This window comes from Asparagus officinalis, chromosome 3 (genome assembly GCF_001876935.1).
Source record: "Asparagus officinalis chromosome 3, Aspof.V1, whole genome shotgun sequence".
NCBI lineage: Eukaryota > Viridiplantae > Streptophyta > Magnoliopsida > Asparagales > Asparagaceae > Asparagus > Asparagus officinalis.
In genome coordinates, this window is record NC_033796.1 from 76053628 (window position 1) to 76074907 (window position 21280).

The 21280-nt window shown below is 36.3% G+C and overlaps 1 protein-coding gene across 1 annotated transcript; it reads right to left on the minus strand.

The window, feature by feature from the left end:
• On the minus strand, nucleotides 255-18664 carry LOC109834350 (surfeit locus protein 1-like). Its single transcript, XM_020402358.1, has 6 exons — nucleotides 18316-18664; nucleotides 18157-18254; nucleotides 17829-18073; nucleotides 16704-16872; nucleotides 15635-15918; nucleotides 255-684 (listed from the first exon to the last, which is right to left on the minus strand). Exons 1-6 carry the CDS (start codon nucleotides 18512-18514, stop codon nucleotides 615-617), a joined length of 1065 nt encoding a protein of 354 aa, XP_020257947.1. The 5' UTR covers nucleotides 18515-18664; the 3' UTR covers nucleotides 255-614.

A 21280-nucleotide genomic window follows, 5' to 3' on the forward strand; every position in this document is an offset into this window, starting at 1 on the left:
AGCAAAGAAGGCAATATTGAACATAGGCAATGCAATAGAACATATTAACATGGAATATTTGCAAGGACAAGTGGATATCTTCACTGGTTTTTATACCAAGTCTTGATTTATAAGCGACTTGTCAGAAAAACAACTATTTTTTAACCTTCAGCTTAGCAGACAGCAGATGCTAGATAAAGTATGCCAAACAATAGATTCTGACAGCAAACCAAACAGTGGTACATACCCTTTAATCGAACCAACAATAAACCAACTAGAGGGAAGAAAACAAAATTATCAATCAGAGCTAATATTGATTTGCTTGTCCTCCACAAACAAGATGTATCTTCAAAAGAACTTGATCTTGATAAAAAATTTACATGTAAATTTCAAATATTACATGCAACATTTCACGGCAAGCTGGATACAATGGTAACACTGGAAGATTAGCTTAAATGAGCAGAAAGAGCTCTTCATCGTGCATGGACAATGAACTATCAGCAGCAACACAAACTAATCATCCATATTCATTCTTACCAGCTGCAAACTATAATTCTTGTGCCATCTCTTGAATGAATAGCAACGTCAAATTATGTTACACTTGCCTCACAGAAGGTATCCAGACAGAGACCATGCTATCTCTTAACCTTCTTTGGCTTAATTCTCTTGACAGCCATGTAAGTGACAGCAGCAGATAGAGAATACCTGCCAAAAAAAAAAGAAATTTGTTCAGATTTGAAAAGATCACACCTGGTAAATTTGTAAACATTCAGCTGTTTATATACCAAATGCGATAAACACTAGTCTATTTGGTTGCCAGCTACATCTTAATTTGATCTTCAATATCTATACATTTGTTAAATTTCCTTGAAATTTGAAATGCAGGGAACTTTGCTCTGAAATTCCAGTCATGCATAAAATTGGTACATCCAATCATCATTCATTTGCTAGTCTCTGATCAGCAAATTGAAAAATGGAAAAGCAACAACAAATGCTACAACCAGATTTCTCGAAAAGAAGTTTAAGTTGTAGTTAATATTGGAAAACAAAAACAGGTTGTAGACTGTTAAAAAATGACAAACTGTCGAACGAATAGCTCAAACGCTATGTAGGCCCCACCAAGGGCAAAATGATCATTTAACATGACCAACAGACTCATCAGAGCCATATGAGTCTAAAAATTGACTTAAAAATCTACAAAATTCTAAGTAAAAAAAAGGGTGAAAAACATGACTATATCCAGATCAAAAGACAGCAAGCTTGGCCAACCTCGCACCAACAAGAGGTTAACTAACCCCACGCAAGGTTAGCTAGTGGCCTATGCCACGTCACTTAATAGCAACCTCTACCATCAAATTTGCTGCATTAATAGCAGTAGATTATGGTGGGGACATTTCCCTTGGGAACGGCAAGCTTAACCTCGTGCCCCCACAACTCTGCGACACTGGGTAGCAAAAGGCTGTAGCGCACGTGATTGGGGCCACCTCATTAATATCTTAACCCCACATGCCCACCATTTCATGGTGCGGGTTAAAGATTTGCCCACATTTTGGTGTCACGCAGCTGTGAAAGCTAAAAATAACACTAAATGTCAAATAGATGCGTGGTCAGGGTTCTCTTAAAGAACTGTCTGTTCTCATTAAAACTATTCAAACCGGCAGTTCGTGCAAGGATTTAACCTCACGTAAGGCCTTAACCTCATGTAACAACCCTGAGTGCCTGCAGCCTTCTACAAAATATTAAATGCTGATTTGACCACATTAACCTCGTGTTGAGGGCTAATGTCTCTCCATGCAAGCCCTGTTTGTCTACAATACAGACCCTTCGCCTTTGTGAAAGGGGCTGGAATTTTTGCTCTCAAGTTCAGCGTTTTCTCAGCTATTGGCTCTTGCCTTTCTAAGTTGCTTACCAACTTTTTAGCTTCTTCAAGCTTGGCTCCTTGCCACCATTAGCTTCCACATTGAGGTTCTCCTTGTCGACGGGTTCCTCTAACACCCCCAAGATTAACCTTCATCGAAGCTCCCTTTGAAACCAAATCCTAACAACTAGCATTCGCCCAGTCAATGGAGCAGCAATCAAGTATCTTTTGGCACACATCCTCAGAATCAACAAGGGAAGCATACCTTCTCTTTCTTTTCAGAATTCAAGCCTAGCACCAATGAACACAACTTCTCCCAAAAAGGAGGTGAACACCAATTAGAATAAACTTGTTAGCAAATGAAGGAAAAAATGGCAGCACAATCTATCAAACATTGGCAATAAAAAAGGGTAATAAACTTGTTAGCAAATGAAGGAAAAAATGGCAGCACAATCTATCAAACATTGGCAATAAAAAAGGGTACACATTAAATATTTCCAAGAACATGTGGATATGATGTTGCAAAATGATTTCATTTATTTTTCTTAAACTTTGTCTCAATCTCTCTGCAACTTGTTAGAAAAAACAGTATTTTAAAGGCAATGCACCTCAAGCGCTCAGGCGAGGCGATATTTTAACTCAGCGCCTTGCATATTGCCAGACAATGAATGTTGTTATAACTAATATAAGACTATAATGCTCAACCCTTACCATTACTTTGTAGTTTTGGTGTAATGGTTAGAGGACTTAATTTAAGATGGTATCAGAGCAATCCAAGTTCAAATATTGCTAGCCATGAATTTAATGTCGATTCTAAAAAATTTGTTACCACTACATGAGTCCAAGTTTTCAATCCATAAAAAGAGCGCTCAAACTGTAAGGTATGTTAGAATTAATATGAAACTATAATCCTCGACCCTCACCATATCTTCGAAGTTTTAGTGTAATGGCTAGAGGACTTAATTTAAAAAATGTTACTAAAGTGATCACTTTTTGGCGCTCAAGGGCTCGCCTTGGCGCCTCGTGACTTTGCCTTGCCGCCTCATGGGCTCATCTAAGGCATGTGATGCAAGGCGGGAGATGTTTGTCTCTGTTTCAAAATTTTGAGAATACGAAAGGTGTACGATACGTAAAGTTTGTTTTAGTTATTGGATTTTGTGTTTCTTTTTACATCGTCTATTTTTTGCTATTTTTCGTTGAAATGAACTTTATTACCTACATCATTTTGAGGATATGCCACAATTTGAACCTTAAAGTTCAAAGTTTGCTGCTTAACTGTGTTAGCAATTACTAGTTAATACAATAATACTACTATTCAATGTTTGTTACTTACTACATTTGTATGGTTTATTTATTAGATTTGTGACTTTGAAAATTCGGGTGTGATTAATTTGTCTTGTTGCTATTTATTGATTCTTGTATATTATTTGTAATGTTTATAAATTTTTGGAACATTTATAGCCTTTGTTCACTCAATTGATCGCATTTTTTGGTCTCTCTCCTCAAGCAACATAGGACCTAATCACCTTGACCTCGCCTTTACTTTTAAAACACTGAAAAAAAAATATTTTTTCCATTAAGCACACAATAAATGCTAAATAAAGCAAGCCAAAAACTAGAAATTTGACAGTGTTATAACTGTGGGGATTAATCTCATATGACAAGGTGGTGCAAGAGAGGTGCATATGTGTTCAAGTGCAATGAAGAGGAGAATATAGCAATTAACTATTGATCTCATCTACGACCCCAATAGAAGAAGGTAGATAGATCTCTCTAATTCTCGACAAGTTATTTTGAATGCAAATGCTCTTTTTCCTTTGGTCATTTTCTCGTTGAAGGATGGAACTCTTTTTGTTGAGTTCATGAAGGTCAAATTTGCTAATCATTTTACGATTTTTTGGCTAGGCAAGAAAGATTGTTCCTTTGGACAAGTCTCATTTTCTTATGGAATTCCCTTCTATTTATCGTTTGTCTGAGGTCATTGACGAGGGAATCACTAGCTTTGAGAAGTTTTTTGGCCGATTTTCAATGTGGAGAGAAAATTTGGCAACAAAGGTTGTTAACTCATATTACTATTTTTGAATTAAAATAAAAAAATCTACCTTTTTATTTTTGGTCCTATGAGGCAGTGAGTAAGATAGTAGGGAGTTTTGGAAAGTAGGTCTCAACATGCAAGAACGTCAAGGTCAAGATGAATGGATATGATGAGGGGTTCTAGTTCAAGTCAAGGCCCAAGAAAATATCCCTAAAACAATTATCTGCTCATACAAACCTCAAGTAGATGAATTGACTAGGGAAGTACAACTTGTAATCACTGCCATTGGTGCTGGAATGTATAGATCGGAGACGGAAGGTATGTATTTTACGGGATTAAAAGATCAAGGAAAAATCCTAATGGAAACTTTATGGGTGGATCAACAAGTGTCTCTAACATCATCGGAGAACCAAGAAGTGGTTGAGACCAACAGAGAAGTTGTATGAGTAATTATACATTCGAGAAGGGAAAACAAGTAATTGATCACAATTTGAATTTGGCAATCTTTGGACATTAAAATAAAAGGTGAAGATGTTATGCTGAAATATCATAGTGCTGAGTGAGCTGTCGAGCATCAAGTCACCGAATAACCCTTCACAATTCAAAAGTACGTTACTTGCGTCTTTTTTTTGGGTCACTAAGGGACAACCCATAGGTTTAGTAACCTTGTAAAATCCAATCTAATTTGTATAGGCTCTTTCTCTTTATCTTTAATAACTCTTCGATGTCTTTCTCTTTATCTTTAATAACTCTTTGATGCCTCAACAAGTCACTTTCCCTTATCTTTTGTGGATTCCTAGGAAGACTCAAATTTCTTTCCTTCCTCTGTGAAGGGTTTAGGGGCTATAAATTATCAATGTATCCAACGAATTAGTCACGGATCAACCTGTTACAGATTTTCCTTTTAGGGTTGTTGAAAAGAATGGAAGGGCAAAAAGGTCATTATAGAAAAGTTAACATAGGAGATATTTTCAAACAAAAATTTAGAACAGGACAATTCAGCAAATTATACTGCTCCTTTCGCGACAGTGGAGAGCGTGGGTACTTCTGAGCATTTTTCTAAAGATTCCACATCCGTTACTTTCTTCTAGACAACCTAGATTTACTAAGAGAAGCTCCCAATACGAAAAAGAAATTACCTCGCAAAGCTATTTTCAACCATAAGAATAGTTAAAGATGTCGTTCTTCTGTAATGTCTTGATTTGGTTGGCCTTCTATAAACTAAATTAGCTTCTACTAGTGAAAGAGAGTTTAAGCTCATTAGAGGGCTTAAGTTTACTCATTGGCCAGTTGGAATCTTCTGATGTAAAGATGTAGTTTTGGTAGGATGGAGTAGCTCTTTTTCTCTTAAGAAGTCATAAGCAGGGATCTTATATGTGGCAATCAATATTTTGCATCTCTCTTCTAATTGGAGTTTTGTTTTTACGTCTGTCTAGACATTGAGGGAGGAAAAGGGTCCGTTGGTAGGAGCTAAACAGAATTACAGAGAATTTTTTATAATCCATGAGTGTCAAGTAGGGACTTCAATGTTACTCTTTGCTCTGGTGAAAGAAGTGGGAAATGAGGCTCCTTGAGAGAAAATAATGACTTCAGAAACCTTGTTAACTCCCTTTACCTGATTAACCTTCCCCTTAATGCGGATCCTACACTTCGTCTTATCACAAAGTGATAGGGATCATTATACCTAATTCTACTGCAGAGGGACTTAGCATCGTAGATCTCATTGAGATATCAGCAGATTCTAATCAGTTTGAGATAAGGGCTGATCTTACTTAAATAATATTATGATAAGAATAAAGTGATTGATAGAATTAAGATCGCTAAGATTTGATTTGTTTAGAGATAAATATTTACATATTTTTAGATAAGATTTGATTTGTTTAGTGATAAGATTTGATTTGCTTTTAGCACTGTTTTAAAAAACCTCCGCCTAGTCCGCTTAGGCGTACGCCTAGACCTAGGCGGTACCTAGGCCGCCTAACTAGCGCCTAGCGCCTAGGCGGTATTTAGGCTGCCCACCTAGATTTTACAAACGTTTAGGGGAGCATTGTCTGCTTACGTAGATTGCATCCTGTAGGCCTTAATTGTGATTTTATGTGCCGTAGCCTAAATGTTCTCCAAACTCCATTAACCTTCAAATATGAACATCACCACTACCTCCTCCGACCTTCAGCAAAACCTCATCGATCACGACTTAAATGAAGAAAGAAAAAAAACGCCCAGAACCCGCTTAGGCGCCCGCCTAGGCGACTAAGCGCTGGGCGTCAAGTCCGACGCCTAGAAGCGCCCAACGTTTAATGTAACATTGGCTTTTAGATAAGATTTGAGTTATTTTCAACTCTCTATAAAAGGGAGTAACTTTTATGTGATAAGGAATGAATTTTGAATAAGAATTATTGATCAAAAAGATTTTTAGAGTGATTCCAATTGTGTTTTTTAATCCTCTCGTGGATAGTATCGCAAACAGTGTCATGAACAGCAACTCTCGTAAACAACGCCTCGTGAACAATGCCTTGAACAGTGCCGGTGTTCTCGACGTTGCAATCTCATTCACAGATTTGATCCCTACAAAATTCTACAGTGACAGAACTACAAAACTCGGATCTAATCCCTTATTCCAATTTAATCAGATTGCTTATATTGCGATTAATTAGAATTGTTGCATCTTTTATCTTATATTGAACTAACCCTTTTATTTTAAAACTCTTTCGCAAGATTTAGCTAATAAGAATTCGACTCCAATGCTAAGTACTCAATTAGGTTTTGTGGACTATGCTCGACGTTTCACGCCTCAGGTTTATTGCGAACACATTCCTTATTTGTTGTAGTTTTTGCATCATTTATTACTATTAGTTGTTAGTTCACATTGTTTGATATTTAAAGTTGTTTTCCGCTGCAATTTTAGTGTGAGTTTGCATTTACTCTGCATATTAGTTCGTTTCATCACTTTTTCTACAACTTACTAGATCGTGCTACGTCAGATTGGTATCCAGTGTTGTAAATAGGGGCCAATAGCGGGGCTATAGCGGCGCGAATAGTGGTCGCGGCCCTTCAGCGCTACGTTTTGGGGTTTCGCGGCTGGCTTAAGCGGGAAAATCCGCTATTCATTCGAATAGCGCGTAAAAACGGATTTTAGCGGGTTAAAAACGGGTTTTCGCGGTTAAAAGCGGATTTTCGCGGTTAAAAGCGAATTTTTGTTGTTAAAAGCGGCTAAACCTGCTATCACACATATTATGATGCTATATTTCTTGAATTTCTTCATAGTTTCATTCATACAACAAGCTTATTAATTGTTATCTATTGATAATACAAGAAATTTACGACTAATTGAATTTTTAGATTTTTTTATGAATTTCTTATTATTTAGGATATTTAAATATATTTAAATTTGACCGCTATTTGACTGTGCGCTATTTGCCGCGATTTCGCCGCATTAGCCTGATATAACCTTAGCGGTACCTCGCCGCGACGCGCCGCAATCCGCTATCAGCAACCTTGTTGGTATCAAAGCGTAGGTTTAAAATCATTAGCAACCAAATAAATTTATCATTATAAAGTGTAAGGAGTGTCATGTCAATGATGCTAATACTGATTATTACCACCTACATGTTTGTAGTAATCCATGTTTCCACAAACTCTGGATCAAAATCTTAGATGCAACTAGGCCTCTTCCACCACCTTAACCTAGGGTGTAGGTTAGTTTTAATTTATTGTTAAAAAAATAACAAAATAAACTTTTTTAGTTTATTCAATTTTAGAAAAAGCTTTATTTACAGTTGACTTGATTTAGGCGAATTTGATTTTAGGAGAACTTGAAATTTTTAGGACAATTTATTTCCAGCTTACGTAAAAAAAGAGAAAAATTATAGCTTAGTTTAATTTTTCTCTTTAAATCTTTTCTATTATAGGTTGCTAATTGTATGCAATTACGTAGCAGAACGATCTATATGGCTAAAACAAATATAATGAAACTCTAGATAAAATCCTGAAAACTCTACAAGATTTTAACGCGTGAGTCACTAAACTCGAAGCCAATCAGTTTGAGGGTAACAACCAGGATAGGGATGAACATCCTAGAGATAACCCTAGAGTACGAAACCCAAATAATAGACTTCACCTTCCTCCTCTTAGAAGGAATTTAGATGGAGGCTAAGAGGATAGGAATAGGTCCGATGATATAACGAAGCGAGTTAAAGTAGAAGCATCTTCCTACGACCCCCAAGCTTTTAGTGATTGGATGGTAGACATGAACTACTATTTTAACTGGTATGACATGTCCGACGATTGTAGGGTTAGATTCACGAAAATGAAGTTGTCTAGCCTAACAAAAATTTATTGACCTCGATTGAAAGACAACTAGAGCATTTAGAACGCCCTTCTATAGAATTTTGGGACAAGATGAAAGAAAGATTAAAAGAAAAATATTTACCCCTCGCCTCTAAGACCTAATTGTTATATCAGTTAAGCACCTCGCGGTAAGGTAGTCTATTCATCCAGGAGTATATGAGCAAATTTGATGAACTAATGGTTCTTTGTGATATCCTGAAAGACCTTAGTGTTACTTTGTCTAGGTTTCACACAGGTCTTAGGGCAGACATCAGGAGAGAAATGATTCATCATACAATAACCTCGTTAAAACATGCCTATCAAGTTGCTCAAGATTTCGAGCAATATCTCAAGACACCTAGCACTAATAAGTTCTCTAACCCAATAGGAGAGTCCTTTAAAAAACAAATAGATAACAAGTTAAAAAGTTATAATAATACGTCTATAGATCAAAAGGGAAAGGACTGTGGATAGCTCCACAAAGAAAGACGAGAAACCCAAACCATGTTTTAATTGTGAGGGTATAGGACACTATGCATACTAATGCCCTAGTCGTAATTTACACCTAGGAACAGGTAGCCAAGAAACAGAAGAAGATGATGAAGACGAGGAAGAAGACATTTACGAGGTTAATAATGAGGATAGCGATGCTGATGAGATACTAGCCACCTCTTTAGGTGTTATGAGGTGTACGTTAGCAACAACACGAAATGAAGATGATTGGCGTAGAAACTCTATCTTTAACACCTACTTTAAAGTTAATGAGAGTGTATAAGCTTGTAATAGATAGACATAGTTGTGTCAATGTAATAGACAAGTCAGCACTTGAACACATGAATCTAAAGCCAAAACCACATCCGCAGCCCTATAGTACCACTTAGGTAGATAAAACCGCTATACCTATATCCCATAAATGTTTAATTCCTATTCAGTAGTCTAGCTACTCAGACCACATTTGGTGTGATGTCCTCCCTATAGATGTTGTCCACGTTCTATTAGGACGACCTTGGCTATACGATGGAGATGTTACTAGTTTCGGAAGGTCAAATAACTTTGTTTTCATTTTCAATAGTGAAAAGATAGTCTTAAAACCGATAAAACCAAAAGAACCTAAGAATGCTAAAGGTAGCACTCCACCTAGGAAAAGTCAACAAAACAAATTTGCTCACATTTTAACTCAAAAGGAATTCGTTAGGGAGAGCGCTCCAGAAGGTTTTATGTATGTGATTGTGGCCATTAGCGAGCGCACTATTAGTGAACCACCAAAACACTCCCAAAATTCATCAAATCCTTTCCAATTATAAGGATATCATGCCCAATGAGCTCCCTGATGAGTTACCTCCAATGCGAGATATCCAACACGTTATAGATCTAGTGCCAGGGGCCACCTTACAGAATTTGCCACGTTATAGGATGAACCCTACTAAGCATGATGAGTTACACCGTCAGGTAGATGAATTATTGCGAAAAGGCTTCGTGAGGGAGAGCTTGAGTACTTATGTTGTTCCTGCATTGCTTACCCCTAAGAAAGACGGTAGTTGGAGTATGTGTGTAGATAGTCAAGCGATTAATAAGATCATTGTTAAGTATAGGTTCCCTATTCCTAGGCTAGATGACCTATTAGATGTCATAGAAGGATCTAGTATATTTTCTAAGATTGATCTTAGGAGTGGGTACCATCAGATTCGTATCCATGATGGTGATGAGTAGAAAACCACATTTAAGACTAAAGACGGGCTGTGTTTGAATGGTTAGTTATGCCCTTTGGATTATCCAATGCACCTAGCACCTTTAGCACCTTTATGAGGGTAATGACACAAGTTTTGCGTTCGTTCCTAGGAAAGTTTGTCGTCGTATATTTTGATGATATTTTAATATTTAGCAAAACCTGGAAGGAATATATGTTTCACTTAATACAAATTCTAGACGTCCTCTGTAAGGAAAAGTTACATGCTAATCTAAAGAACCGTGAATTCATGTCTACATCAGTCAACTTTCTAAGTTTTGTAGTCTCTAGTGAAGGAGTATCAACTGACCCTGATAAAGTTAAAGCTATTAGAGAGTGGTTTACTCCTAAGAACATTCATGAAGTCAAAAGCTTTCAAGGTCTGGCTACATTCTATAAGAGATTTGTTAAAAAATTTAGTACTGTTATGTCCCCAATTACAAATTGTCTTAAAAAAGGAGAATTCTACTAGACTAAGTCAGCTACTAGAGCATTTGTGAAAATTAAGGAGAAGCTTACCACTACCCTAGTATTATGTCTCCCTAATTTCTCTAAGGTTTTTATGGTTGCATGTGATGCATCAAGAGTAGGTATAGGAGTGTTAAGTCAAGAGAGTCATCTTGTAGCTTACTTTAGTGAAAAAATAAATAATACTCAACAACCCTACTTGACCTATGATAAAAAAAATTCCATGATGTAGTACAGAGTCTTAAGTATTAGCGTCACTAATTGTTACCTAAGAAATTCGTCATATTCTCTGGCCATGAAGCCCTACAATACTTGAATTCTCAAAAACAATTAGGGTCTAGACATATTAAATGGGTAGAATTCATTCAAGAGTACACATTTGTACTTAAACACAAGTCCAGGGTAGAAAATAAAGATGTCGATGCACTAAGCACGATGTTTTGTATATTAAACACGATAAGTGTACAAGTAATTGGATTTGAACACATCTTAGGGGAGTATCCCGCTTGTAGAGATTTTGGTGATATCTACACTTCTCTGACACATAACCCACCTGAAAGTACAGTAGGTTTCACTATCACAAATGATTATTTATTTAAAGGTACCCGATTGTCCATACCCGATTGTCCATCCCCAACACGTCACTTAGGGATCAATTTATTTGAGAGTTACACGTAGGAGCTGCAGGACACTTTGGTTGTGATAAGACAATTTCTATGGTTGAGGATAGATTTTATTGGCCTAGTGTTAAGAGAGATGTTACACGAGTAGTGTCACACTGTAGGGTTTGTCAGGTAGCAAATGGTAGTAAACAGAACACTAGATTATATATACTTTACCCATACCATTTACACCATGGCAGGATTTGAGTATGGATTTTGACTTAGAGTTACGTCGAACTATTAGAAAATATGATTCTATTTTTGTGGTTGTGAATAGGTTTTTCAAGATGTCACACTTTACTCCCTGCAGCAAGACATCTGAGGCGTCCCACATTACCTATCTTTTTATGCGAGAGATCGTTAGATTACATGGTTTACCTAAGACGATAGCTTTTCATAGGGACATAAGATTTGTTAGTCACTTCTGGTGCACGTTATGAAAAAGCTAAATACAGGGCTACAATTTTCAACTGCATATCACCCTCAAATTGATGGTCAAACCGAGGTAGTTAATAAGAGTTTGGGAAACTTGCTTACATGCCTTGTAGGAGACCATATGAAAGCTTATGATTTGGTTTTATCTATGGAAGATTTCGCATATAATAATTCTATAAATAGATCCACAAGCCGTTACAGGTTGTCAACCTAGGAAACCTATAAACTTAGCAACGATTCCTTTGGATCCTAGGTTTAGTGCTTTAACAGACTCATTTGCACTGCATATGCATAACTTGCATCTAGAAATTAGGCAGAAAATTGCTTTAAGTAATGAAACTTATAAACTGGTTGCGGATAGTCATAGATGTATGCAGGAACTCGCAGTAGGTGATTGGGTAGAACCTGAGAGGTTCCCACTAGGAACTGTGAAAAATCTTCATGCATGGTGAACAAGTCTCTATCGTGTCATTCAGTGTATTGGACCAAATGCTTATGAACTAGATCTGCCAAAGGTGATGGGTATAAACCCAGTTTTCAATGTAAATTATCTAGTTTCCTATAATGAGCCAATAGATATAGCAGTTTCTGATGAAGGCACTCCACCTTCAGCCAGCTTACCACCACCGTCTATTATGCCTTCTAATACAGGGCCACAACTAGATGTGATAGTGTAGATTTTGGATGATGAGATTGTATCGATTGCCGACAAAGGATTTCAAAGATATTTGATTCGTTGGCATGGACATCCACCTTCAGAAGACTCTTGGCTCCAGATCAAAGAAAAGCTCAAAAGCTCAAACAAGAGTTGCTCGAGTATCAGCTTCAACATTCACCAGAGGAGAATCTTTCCAAGCCGAGGAGAGTTGATAGGGATCCATATACCCGATTCTACTCTAGAGAGACTTGGCATCGTAGATCTCATTGAGATATCATCAGATTCCATTCAGTTTGAGATAAGGGCTGATATTGCTTAGTTATTGTTAAGATAAGAATAAAGTTATTGATAGAATTGAGATTGTTAAGATTTGATTTGTTTAGAGATATGCATTTACATGTTTTTAGATAAGATTTGATTTGTTTAGAGATAAGATTTGATTTGTTTTTAGATAAGATTTGAGTTATCTTCAACTCTATAAAAGGGATGAAACTTTTATGTAATAGGGAGTGCATTTTGAATGAGAATTATTAATTAAAGAGATTTCTAGAGTGATTCCAATTGTGTTTTTAAGCCTCCCGTGAACAGTGTTGTGAACATCACCGTGAACAGCGACCCCATGAATAGCGCCTCTTGAACAGTGTCGTGAACAGTGCCGGTGTTCTTGACATTGCAACCTCATTCACAAATTTGATCCCGACAGAATTTCACAGTGACAGAGAAGTACAAAACTCAGATCTAAACCCTTATTCCCATTTAATTAGATTGCTTATATTGTGGTTAATTAGAACTGTTACATCCTTGATCTTATATTGAACTAACCCTCTTATTTTAAAACCCTTTCGCAGGATCTAGCTAATAGGAATTCGACTCCAACGCTAAGCATTCAATTAGGATTTGTGGATTGTGCTCGACGTTTCATGCCTCAGGTTTAGCGCGAACATTCCTTATTTGCTGTAGTTTTTGTATCATTTGTTACTATTAGTTGTTAGTTCATATTGTTTGATATTTAAAGTTACTTTCCGCTGTAATTTTAGTGAGTTTGCATTTACTCTGCATATTAGTTCGTTTAATCACTTTTCCTAGAACTTGACAGATCGTGTTACGTCACAAAGTCAGCCCCATCTTGGCTTTAGACTAGATAGATTTCTAATATCTTCTGTTGGGATTCTAAGTTTCCTTGGTGGATCAAATTCTATATAAACCTGAACTTGCCCCGATCAATCAACTAACTGGCAAGTGCACTGACAATAGATCTTTGTCGGTTGACCGATTCTACGACTGAAAATTATTTGTTGGTCAATCAAAATCTACGACCCAAACTATGATTGAACTTTCATATCATTCGGTTTCAAGCCATAGAGAACACCCCAACCTTTCCAAAAACATGTTATAATAGTCATTCTGATGTCATAGTAAAAAGATATGACTCGAGCAATTTCCAAAGCTTTTCAGCATTAGTATAACCTGCACAGTTCAACTCAAAAGTCCTTTAATTATATACAAATACTTGTTCTTGATCAAACCGGGTTAAATGCTCGGATAAGGTCATAAATTTGGTCACCACAACCTAATGAAATAACTAAGCAAACAATTTATCATAGAAAAATATGGAAAGCATAAGAAGCATGTGCATGTATACTCCACACACGCCACAGGATGCAAACATAATGTCAACAACATGCCGAATTCTTAAAATGTAAAATGCGTGGCATAGAACCATATGAATAGTACTTCAATGTGTTTGTATATAATGGACAACAACATGACGAATTCTTAAACATGATGTCAACAACACATCTAGCGAGAAGGTAGGAAAGTAGAATGAAAAGAATTCACTAGTTTAAAATACATACTTTTTTTAATCAAGTAACTAACCAAACAAGCAAAATCTAAAAATTCTAAAAATTACATCATATTATACAAGCTTATGGTGCTTGATGGCAAAGATAGGTGGTGTACGAGGGCATGATCTCCCAGTTTTCCTCTCTCTCTAAATATGTGTCATGTGTATGTATGCATGCATGCATGTGTTTGCGCGCGTGTGTATAAGCCTAATAAGTAGCTAATCAAACAAGTAAAATCTAAAAGTTCTACAAAATGCGTCTTATTTGACAAGCTTATGGTGTCTGATGGCAAAATTAGTTGGGGTACCCGGGTACGGGGGCATGTCCTCCTAGTTTTCCCCCCTCTCTATATATGTGTGTGTAATGTGTATGTATGCATGTGTCTGCACGCATGTGTGTATATAGGCCTAAGAAGTTGCCCTTACCAACGAAGTGTCTACCCTTAATTAGTGAGGTGCTTAATTAGGCTAGTTATTAGCCAAAAATTCTAAATGAGTATTAGCATTCAAGGAACATTCCTCTTCTATGAGGGAGTTCCGTAGTTTATGGGTGTTTTTTCAGCGTTGGACTAATTAATAACTAGGTCTCACAAAATTAAGTGTCATTTTTTATTTTATGAGAACAATTAATCATATTTTTAATATTAAGCTAATCTAAATAATTCCTAATACTGATATGAGGACACTCTGATTAGATTTTAGATAGTACAATGATGCTTTCACCCTTCCTCCCCCCCCCCCCCCCCACACACACAAAAAAAAAAGAAACCTCGCAACATTAATATTCAGGGTGAGATCTCAATGAAATTTATGAATTAATCAATCTCCAAAGGTCGCATTCATCCAAAATTATTCTTTATAAATAAATTGTCATAAACTTAAAACCACTTCCATGACAGCATTTTTACCACGAAATTTTATTTTCTAAGGACTAAATAAATTATATGAGATATTATAGAAAACTTAGTAATGGGAGCTGAGGGGGTTATACTATTGACAGGTACCACCATAAACAATGCAAAGGGAATCAACTAGCCAAACATTCTAGTCTGGCCTGAAGGTGATGAGAGTGCCACAACACAAGAATAAAATGAAGGAGAACCCTGGGCAAAAGAATGCTCCAAATGGTGGTAGACATCCTCAAGAAATTTCTCATGCCATGAGAAGGACATGATAGAAGTGATTAGGATAACACAAAAGGTAGCAGAAAAGTAAGGTTGACGTTGTAATAAAGACAATAGAATAGAAGGTGCAAGGGGAAGAGATCATCATTCTCCTTATGATTCTTTTATTCTTTCTGATTTTTTAACATTATCACTTCTTCCATTATGCCAACAAAGGAAATCATTTTTTAAGGGGAAAGCAAGGGAAATAAATTTGTTGATTCTTTACCTCATTTTAGTTGGGGCCTACGAAAGTTCAAACATACTCTCCATGAATCCTCTCATCAAGAAATCGGTCAGAAAAGTAATCATACACATACAATGTGCTCTTCAAAAGCAAACTATCACTAATCACAATAATAGAGATTGAACTATATCAACTGCGATGAACAATTTGATAGCACATATGAAGCTTATCAACAAAAAAGATGGGAAGAAGCTGTAAATAATAATAATAAAACCCGAAGGACAAGCTTACCAAGTTATGGTATAATTTCGATGATCTTGTGGCATTACTGAAAACTGGATTAAGGTGTTGACATCTTTAGGAACAGGATAGGGATTAGTTGCACGAGCATTTTCATTTATGTCTTCAATATATAAAGTATCCTCTGGAAGACTGCAAGCACGAGCAATCATGGGAACATCAACATAAAACCACTGACCAGTTTTAGGATCATTTTCAGGAACGAAAATGCTTGGTTTCTCACTTCCACGAGCTACTCCAATAACTCTAACAGGAGGAATATTAGGCTCATTCTCCTACATGTTTGAAGAAGCAACGTTACAATGAGAAGGAATTGATCAGCACATGGAATAAAGCTTTTAGAATGCTAAAGATTGAAATATTTTCATGTGCCGTCATAAAAACATAATTAGCAGACAATACAGATTGAAGCACAAATCAACGACCACATGCATGGACATCCAAGTAAACAATCATAGGTTTGTGTGCTACAATAAAATAATAACTAGTCATTTACAGTTACAAGTAAATTCAAGCCGTTTTCCATCATAATTTACTCGTATCTTCTCAGACAATATGGTTAAATGTACGGTCTTTAAAGCATCAATTGCAGAAGGATGATGCACCTCTAAAATGCACTCTAGGTATACTATATCTATGTAGCAACTTCTGCAGATAAATTTATTATGAAAAATTATGTCCTGAAATACAAATAAGAAGAATTGATGGTAGCAACTTCTGCAGATAAATTTATTATGAAAAATTATGTCCTGAAATACAAATAAGAAGAATTGATGTTCTGTGTGTCAGCATATTTTTATTATGTGTTCATGCAATTTAAATAGAACTAAGGCTACAGATTTAAACTACATTCCGTGCACCAATAACCAAAATCCTCTGAATAATATGCATGTCAACAACATCTTCTTTTATATGACATGAAACCACCATAAACATCCATGGGATTACTGAGCTATTTGTATTATTTATGTTGTTTCACATATGTTGTTTCACAAAAATATGAGCAATCAGAAAGCATAGAATTGGCAGTCATCTCAATTAAAAGGTGATGTCAGTTCACCTTATCAACTTTAGATTGCTTAGCCCAAAACTTCCACCAAAGCGTTTCCTTGTTTGGCTGAACCTCTGCTGCTCTTGATGCTGAAGAATGGCCATCTGAATCATTTATAGGCTTGTCGCGCCAACCACGAGGAACCCATCCTCTGTTAACAAGGATAGGTAGCTGCACACTGACAGGAGATTTCTTAAGAAAGTAGATAAGTGGACAAGAAGATAATTAATTGGGGAACTAAGTAGGCTACCCATAATCATACCAAAAAAGGGAATGTTCGTATAACTAACTAAACGAAAACCACTTAATTGAGCTTAATGCAAACAGCATATTTTTACTACTCAGCACTGTTTAATTCATATGATAAACTGGATGTTCTTTTTCACTACATTCCAGAAATGAAAGATATTATATCGAGGTTTCTAAGGGTGTTCGAGGTAAGAAAGTCAAGAGTGACGCAAAGAGATGTTACACCAAAGATCATCTTTGACAGACTACCGTTCTCAATTTATTTTCTTCATCAAGTCAATGCACTTCAGAATTATTTTAAGTGAAAACATGCCCAATAATCAAAGTTCATATTTATAAACTTCATCTATGGGAAGGAATAAGCAGTGAGTATTCAAGAATTTTCCAAATCAAAACTTAATGACTGTTATTTCATGTGACGTGTGTGCTTAGAAAGACCACACTAAAAGTGCAAGGCAAATATTCACAGAAATTTAGGAAATATGAAATGTGCAGAAGTTTCAATAGTGACCTAGAAGTTGGCAGTAATTATATGGATTACTGGCACTGTGTGTTATTCTTCAAATTTCATGGTGTTGGTTATATTAATAGAACTAGAGCACTTTGTTTAAGGTGCTTATGACATGACCTCTCTAAAGAAATGTTGACAGTGAATTTATACTTCTGCGGTCTACCTCAGTGTTCAAGCGATAGGCTTTTCCAAGACTAAATGTTTAATCTAAGAATTGTCTAGTAGCTGGAAGTAAGAGGGACCTGCAGGTTATAAGGGAGAAAATACAAGCATTTAATTCCTAAGGCTTGTGATAAAGGGCCACAATGATTAACAACAGATAAATAACTACCTACCAATACAACACGAGCAATTTACATTCCCATAAAGAATACCTGTTATTGTCATCATATGTCTTTGGAATTAAAGGAGTAATAATGTAATATCCATTCTCCGTCACTCCAGAGATGCTTCTAGATCGAGGACCAACATAAATGGACTTTCCCTCATCAAAATACCCCTCGCAAAAGACCCTTCTGAATTCCAAAGAATCCGAATTGTATTTTGAAGATGTATACTCTTTGTTCCACACTATGGGTTCCATCTCTAATCTCTTCCTCCTATATTCCAACATCTCCACCTGAAACAAAGAACACATAAAGCAAATCGTGACAAATTGCTATCAAGAATCGACTTTTTTGAAAAGTAAAACTGATCTAATACCTTCTCCTGCCTTCGGAGAATCTGCCAGGTTCCTAGCCCAAAGGTGATAGCGCCAGGTACAAAGAGGAGAGATCTCGACCATTTTTCCCTTCCATTATCTGCAAATGAAATAAAAACACTAGTCGAAAATTTAAGAGAGAGAGAGAGAGCACAACAGACCTTGAGCCTGAGATGCGGCGTTCTGCGATGGCGGGAGAGTTGATTCGGCGGTAGAGAAGGCAGAAAAATCGATCAATTGTTGGGGGATTCGATGGCTTGAAAGGAGAAATTTTTGGCCTTTTAGGGTTTTAGAGAGAGAAGCCGCCATTGTTTGGATCAAAGCATTCGCTCCCCAATACTTATATTTTTTTGGGTTCATTGCAAGGTGGGCCGAAGGGGGTATCTGAGGCCTGTTTGGAAACTCCTTGCGGCTTGCTTTGGATGGGAGTGAAAGAGGAGACACGGAAGGAAGCCCTTCTTTGGAAGTTCAGTGAGGGAAGTGAAGGAAAGCTAAACAAAGGGAAGGGGAAGGGAAGCAAAAGAAAGGAAATTGTAATATGTTATTTGGGAGTTGAGTTATCTTAGTGTTTGGGAGTAATAACGGGGGGAAGGGAAATGAAGGAAATATATGTAAATTTACACAAATGATCTTATAATAATAGCACATAATCTTATCAAACCAATACACACAACTCAAATTGACAAAACACACTATATATCTTATTAAAGCATAAACAACAATTCTCCAACCAATTTTTCAAGTTTGTCATAGGTATCCATAAATCGGCAACAAGTTTGTAATTGCTATACAATAACAAAAATGTGAAAAGAAGCCATAATTGCCACCAAATACCCAAAAGCATCTATCAAAAGTGGAAAACCAAAATATTAAAGAAAAGAAGCCATAATTGCCACCAAATACCCAAAAGCATCTATCAAAAGTGGAAAACCAAAATATTAAAAATGAGTAGGTAGGAAGCTAATAATGAGGTAGGGGTGGCATAGATTCCCTTTGCATCATCCTCATGAGTATTTGCTTCTGCCTCTCCCTTGGACATCCAAGTACTCCCCTTAGATTCTCTGGAGAATTAAGTAAGAATATATAAGCATCATCAATGTGTTCGTCGTCGACCCCGATCTCAACCAAAAGACTCCAAAGATCATCCGCTTTAATTATAGTCTTTTCCCGAGCCTTGTTGAATAATTCAGCACTTGCAAGCATTGCTTCAGCCACTTTTTCTATGCCATTATAAATTTTTTCAGCACCAGTATCCTCCTTTGACTTTCTGCTCTTCTTCAGTGAATTTTCTGTTGACCTAGTCTCCATTGTAGTCCTATGAAAGTCTTCTTTGTCAATTGCTTCTTGATTACTATCAATACTCTCCAACATTATTTCCTCCCTGGAAACCATTTCATCAATGCCATCAATTGTAAGATCAGCATCAACCTCGTTAGTATCAGTACAAGCCCGCCTTCTCTCTCGTATCTCAGCCGCAGTTTCGACATGCTCTCATGTTGCTCTATCAGCTGTAAAAAGCAAAAGTAGTTTATCGTAATTTTGAATAGGCTTGATCCTCCATTCAGCAGCTTCTGGATGAGCCTGTAATGAGAGTGTTATAGCATAAGAACGAATTACCCAAAAGAACAAAATTGTACAAAAAGGAACTAGGAGAGTTATTTATTAACAGATAAAAGAGACATATTTATTGTATAATTAAACATCAATATATAACCAGCCCCCCATAATCAAATTATGTTGTGATTAAGCAAGTCCTACTATATCAAGGGAGTTAAAATTTGTAATAGAGGACCCAGTTATTCCAAAGTATGAGCTAAAATATGAACGTGATAGAACATTCTATTAAGATAAGAAAGTTCAAAATATTAAATGGTATGAAAATGGTGTCTCGACTACCAGGGGAAAAAATGAAATAATCTAACTGGATGAGCCTGAAATATGGGTGAACTTTTTGAGTTTGACATGTCCAAAGAGGAAAACAAGACTGGAAACAAAAACATATCCGGTCAAATTATCACCACTGTACATTCACAAACAATACATGTTATTGATGAACAACCTTTTACTTACACCCGCAATAACACAACCACCACAACACATAGAACTACTAAAATAAATTACATATTGATGAACCAACCAAGATCTACAACTAGGAACTTATTGTACATCAAAACAATGTACATGTTGATAAACCAACCACTACAGATGCTAATTAGTAGAAGCACTTCACAGTTTTCACATTAGAGGCAAAATTTCATAGTTCAGAGAATTTATAAAAAAAGCCTTTTCTATATCTAATCATGATATAGGCAATTGTTTATTAAATGTGACCCTAAGTTGCACGAGATACTACTGGATGGTAGCAAGCAGAAATTACATTACAACATCATTGTAATGACCGTGAATTTCAAATACTAGTTTAAATAATTTTTTTGGTATTTTAATATTAAAATTTATTTTAAAAAGAGTATTTATATTTTTCCTAAAATTCTAGAATTTTCTATGATTGAAAAACCAAACTATATATTTATTTTAATGATTTTGCTAATTATAAAATTAAATTGTTTCAGTAAAAACTTTATTGTTATTCATTATTATTATTGTTATTGTTATTTATAATTATTGTTATTATTAATTATATCATTAATTATCTTGTATTATTATTTTTTTAGCCTATACTGTACCCCTACTCTATATATATAGCTGTTACATACACCTATAGCTGGCATTGTATACACTGCTAATACCCCTTACAGTCTAATCCTACTCAAACCACACTGTCTCTCTCTCTTCATCTCTCAGTCTCTCTCCTACCCCACTCCCCAAAATCACTCCTCAATTCCCGCACCCATCACTTCCCTGTCCCCCTCTCCTTCTCTCTCTTCTATTATTCCTCTCATTTTCTCTCCATCTCACAGCAACTCTCACTTCATATCTCTCTCGTACATCGACTCCTCATCATCAGATTCTCTCTTTCTCTCTCCAATCAATCTCTCTCTCCTCTTCATCTCTCTAAAATAAACCCACCCCAGACCCCTGTTCGCGGGGAAAACTGTTGTCTTTTTCATTGAAATAATTGTCATCTTGGTTTACAAAGATCCGGTCTTTTATAGATCCGGTTACAAC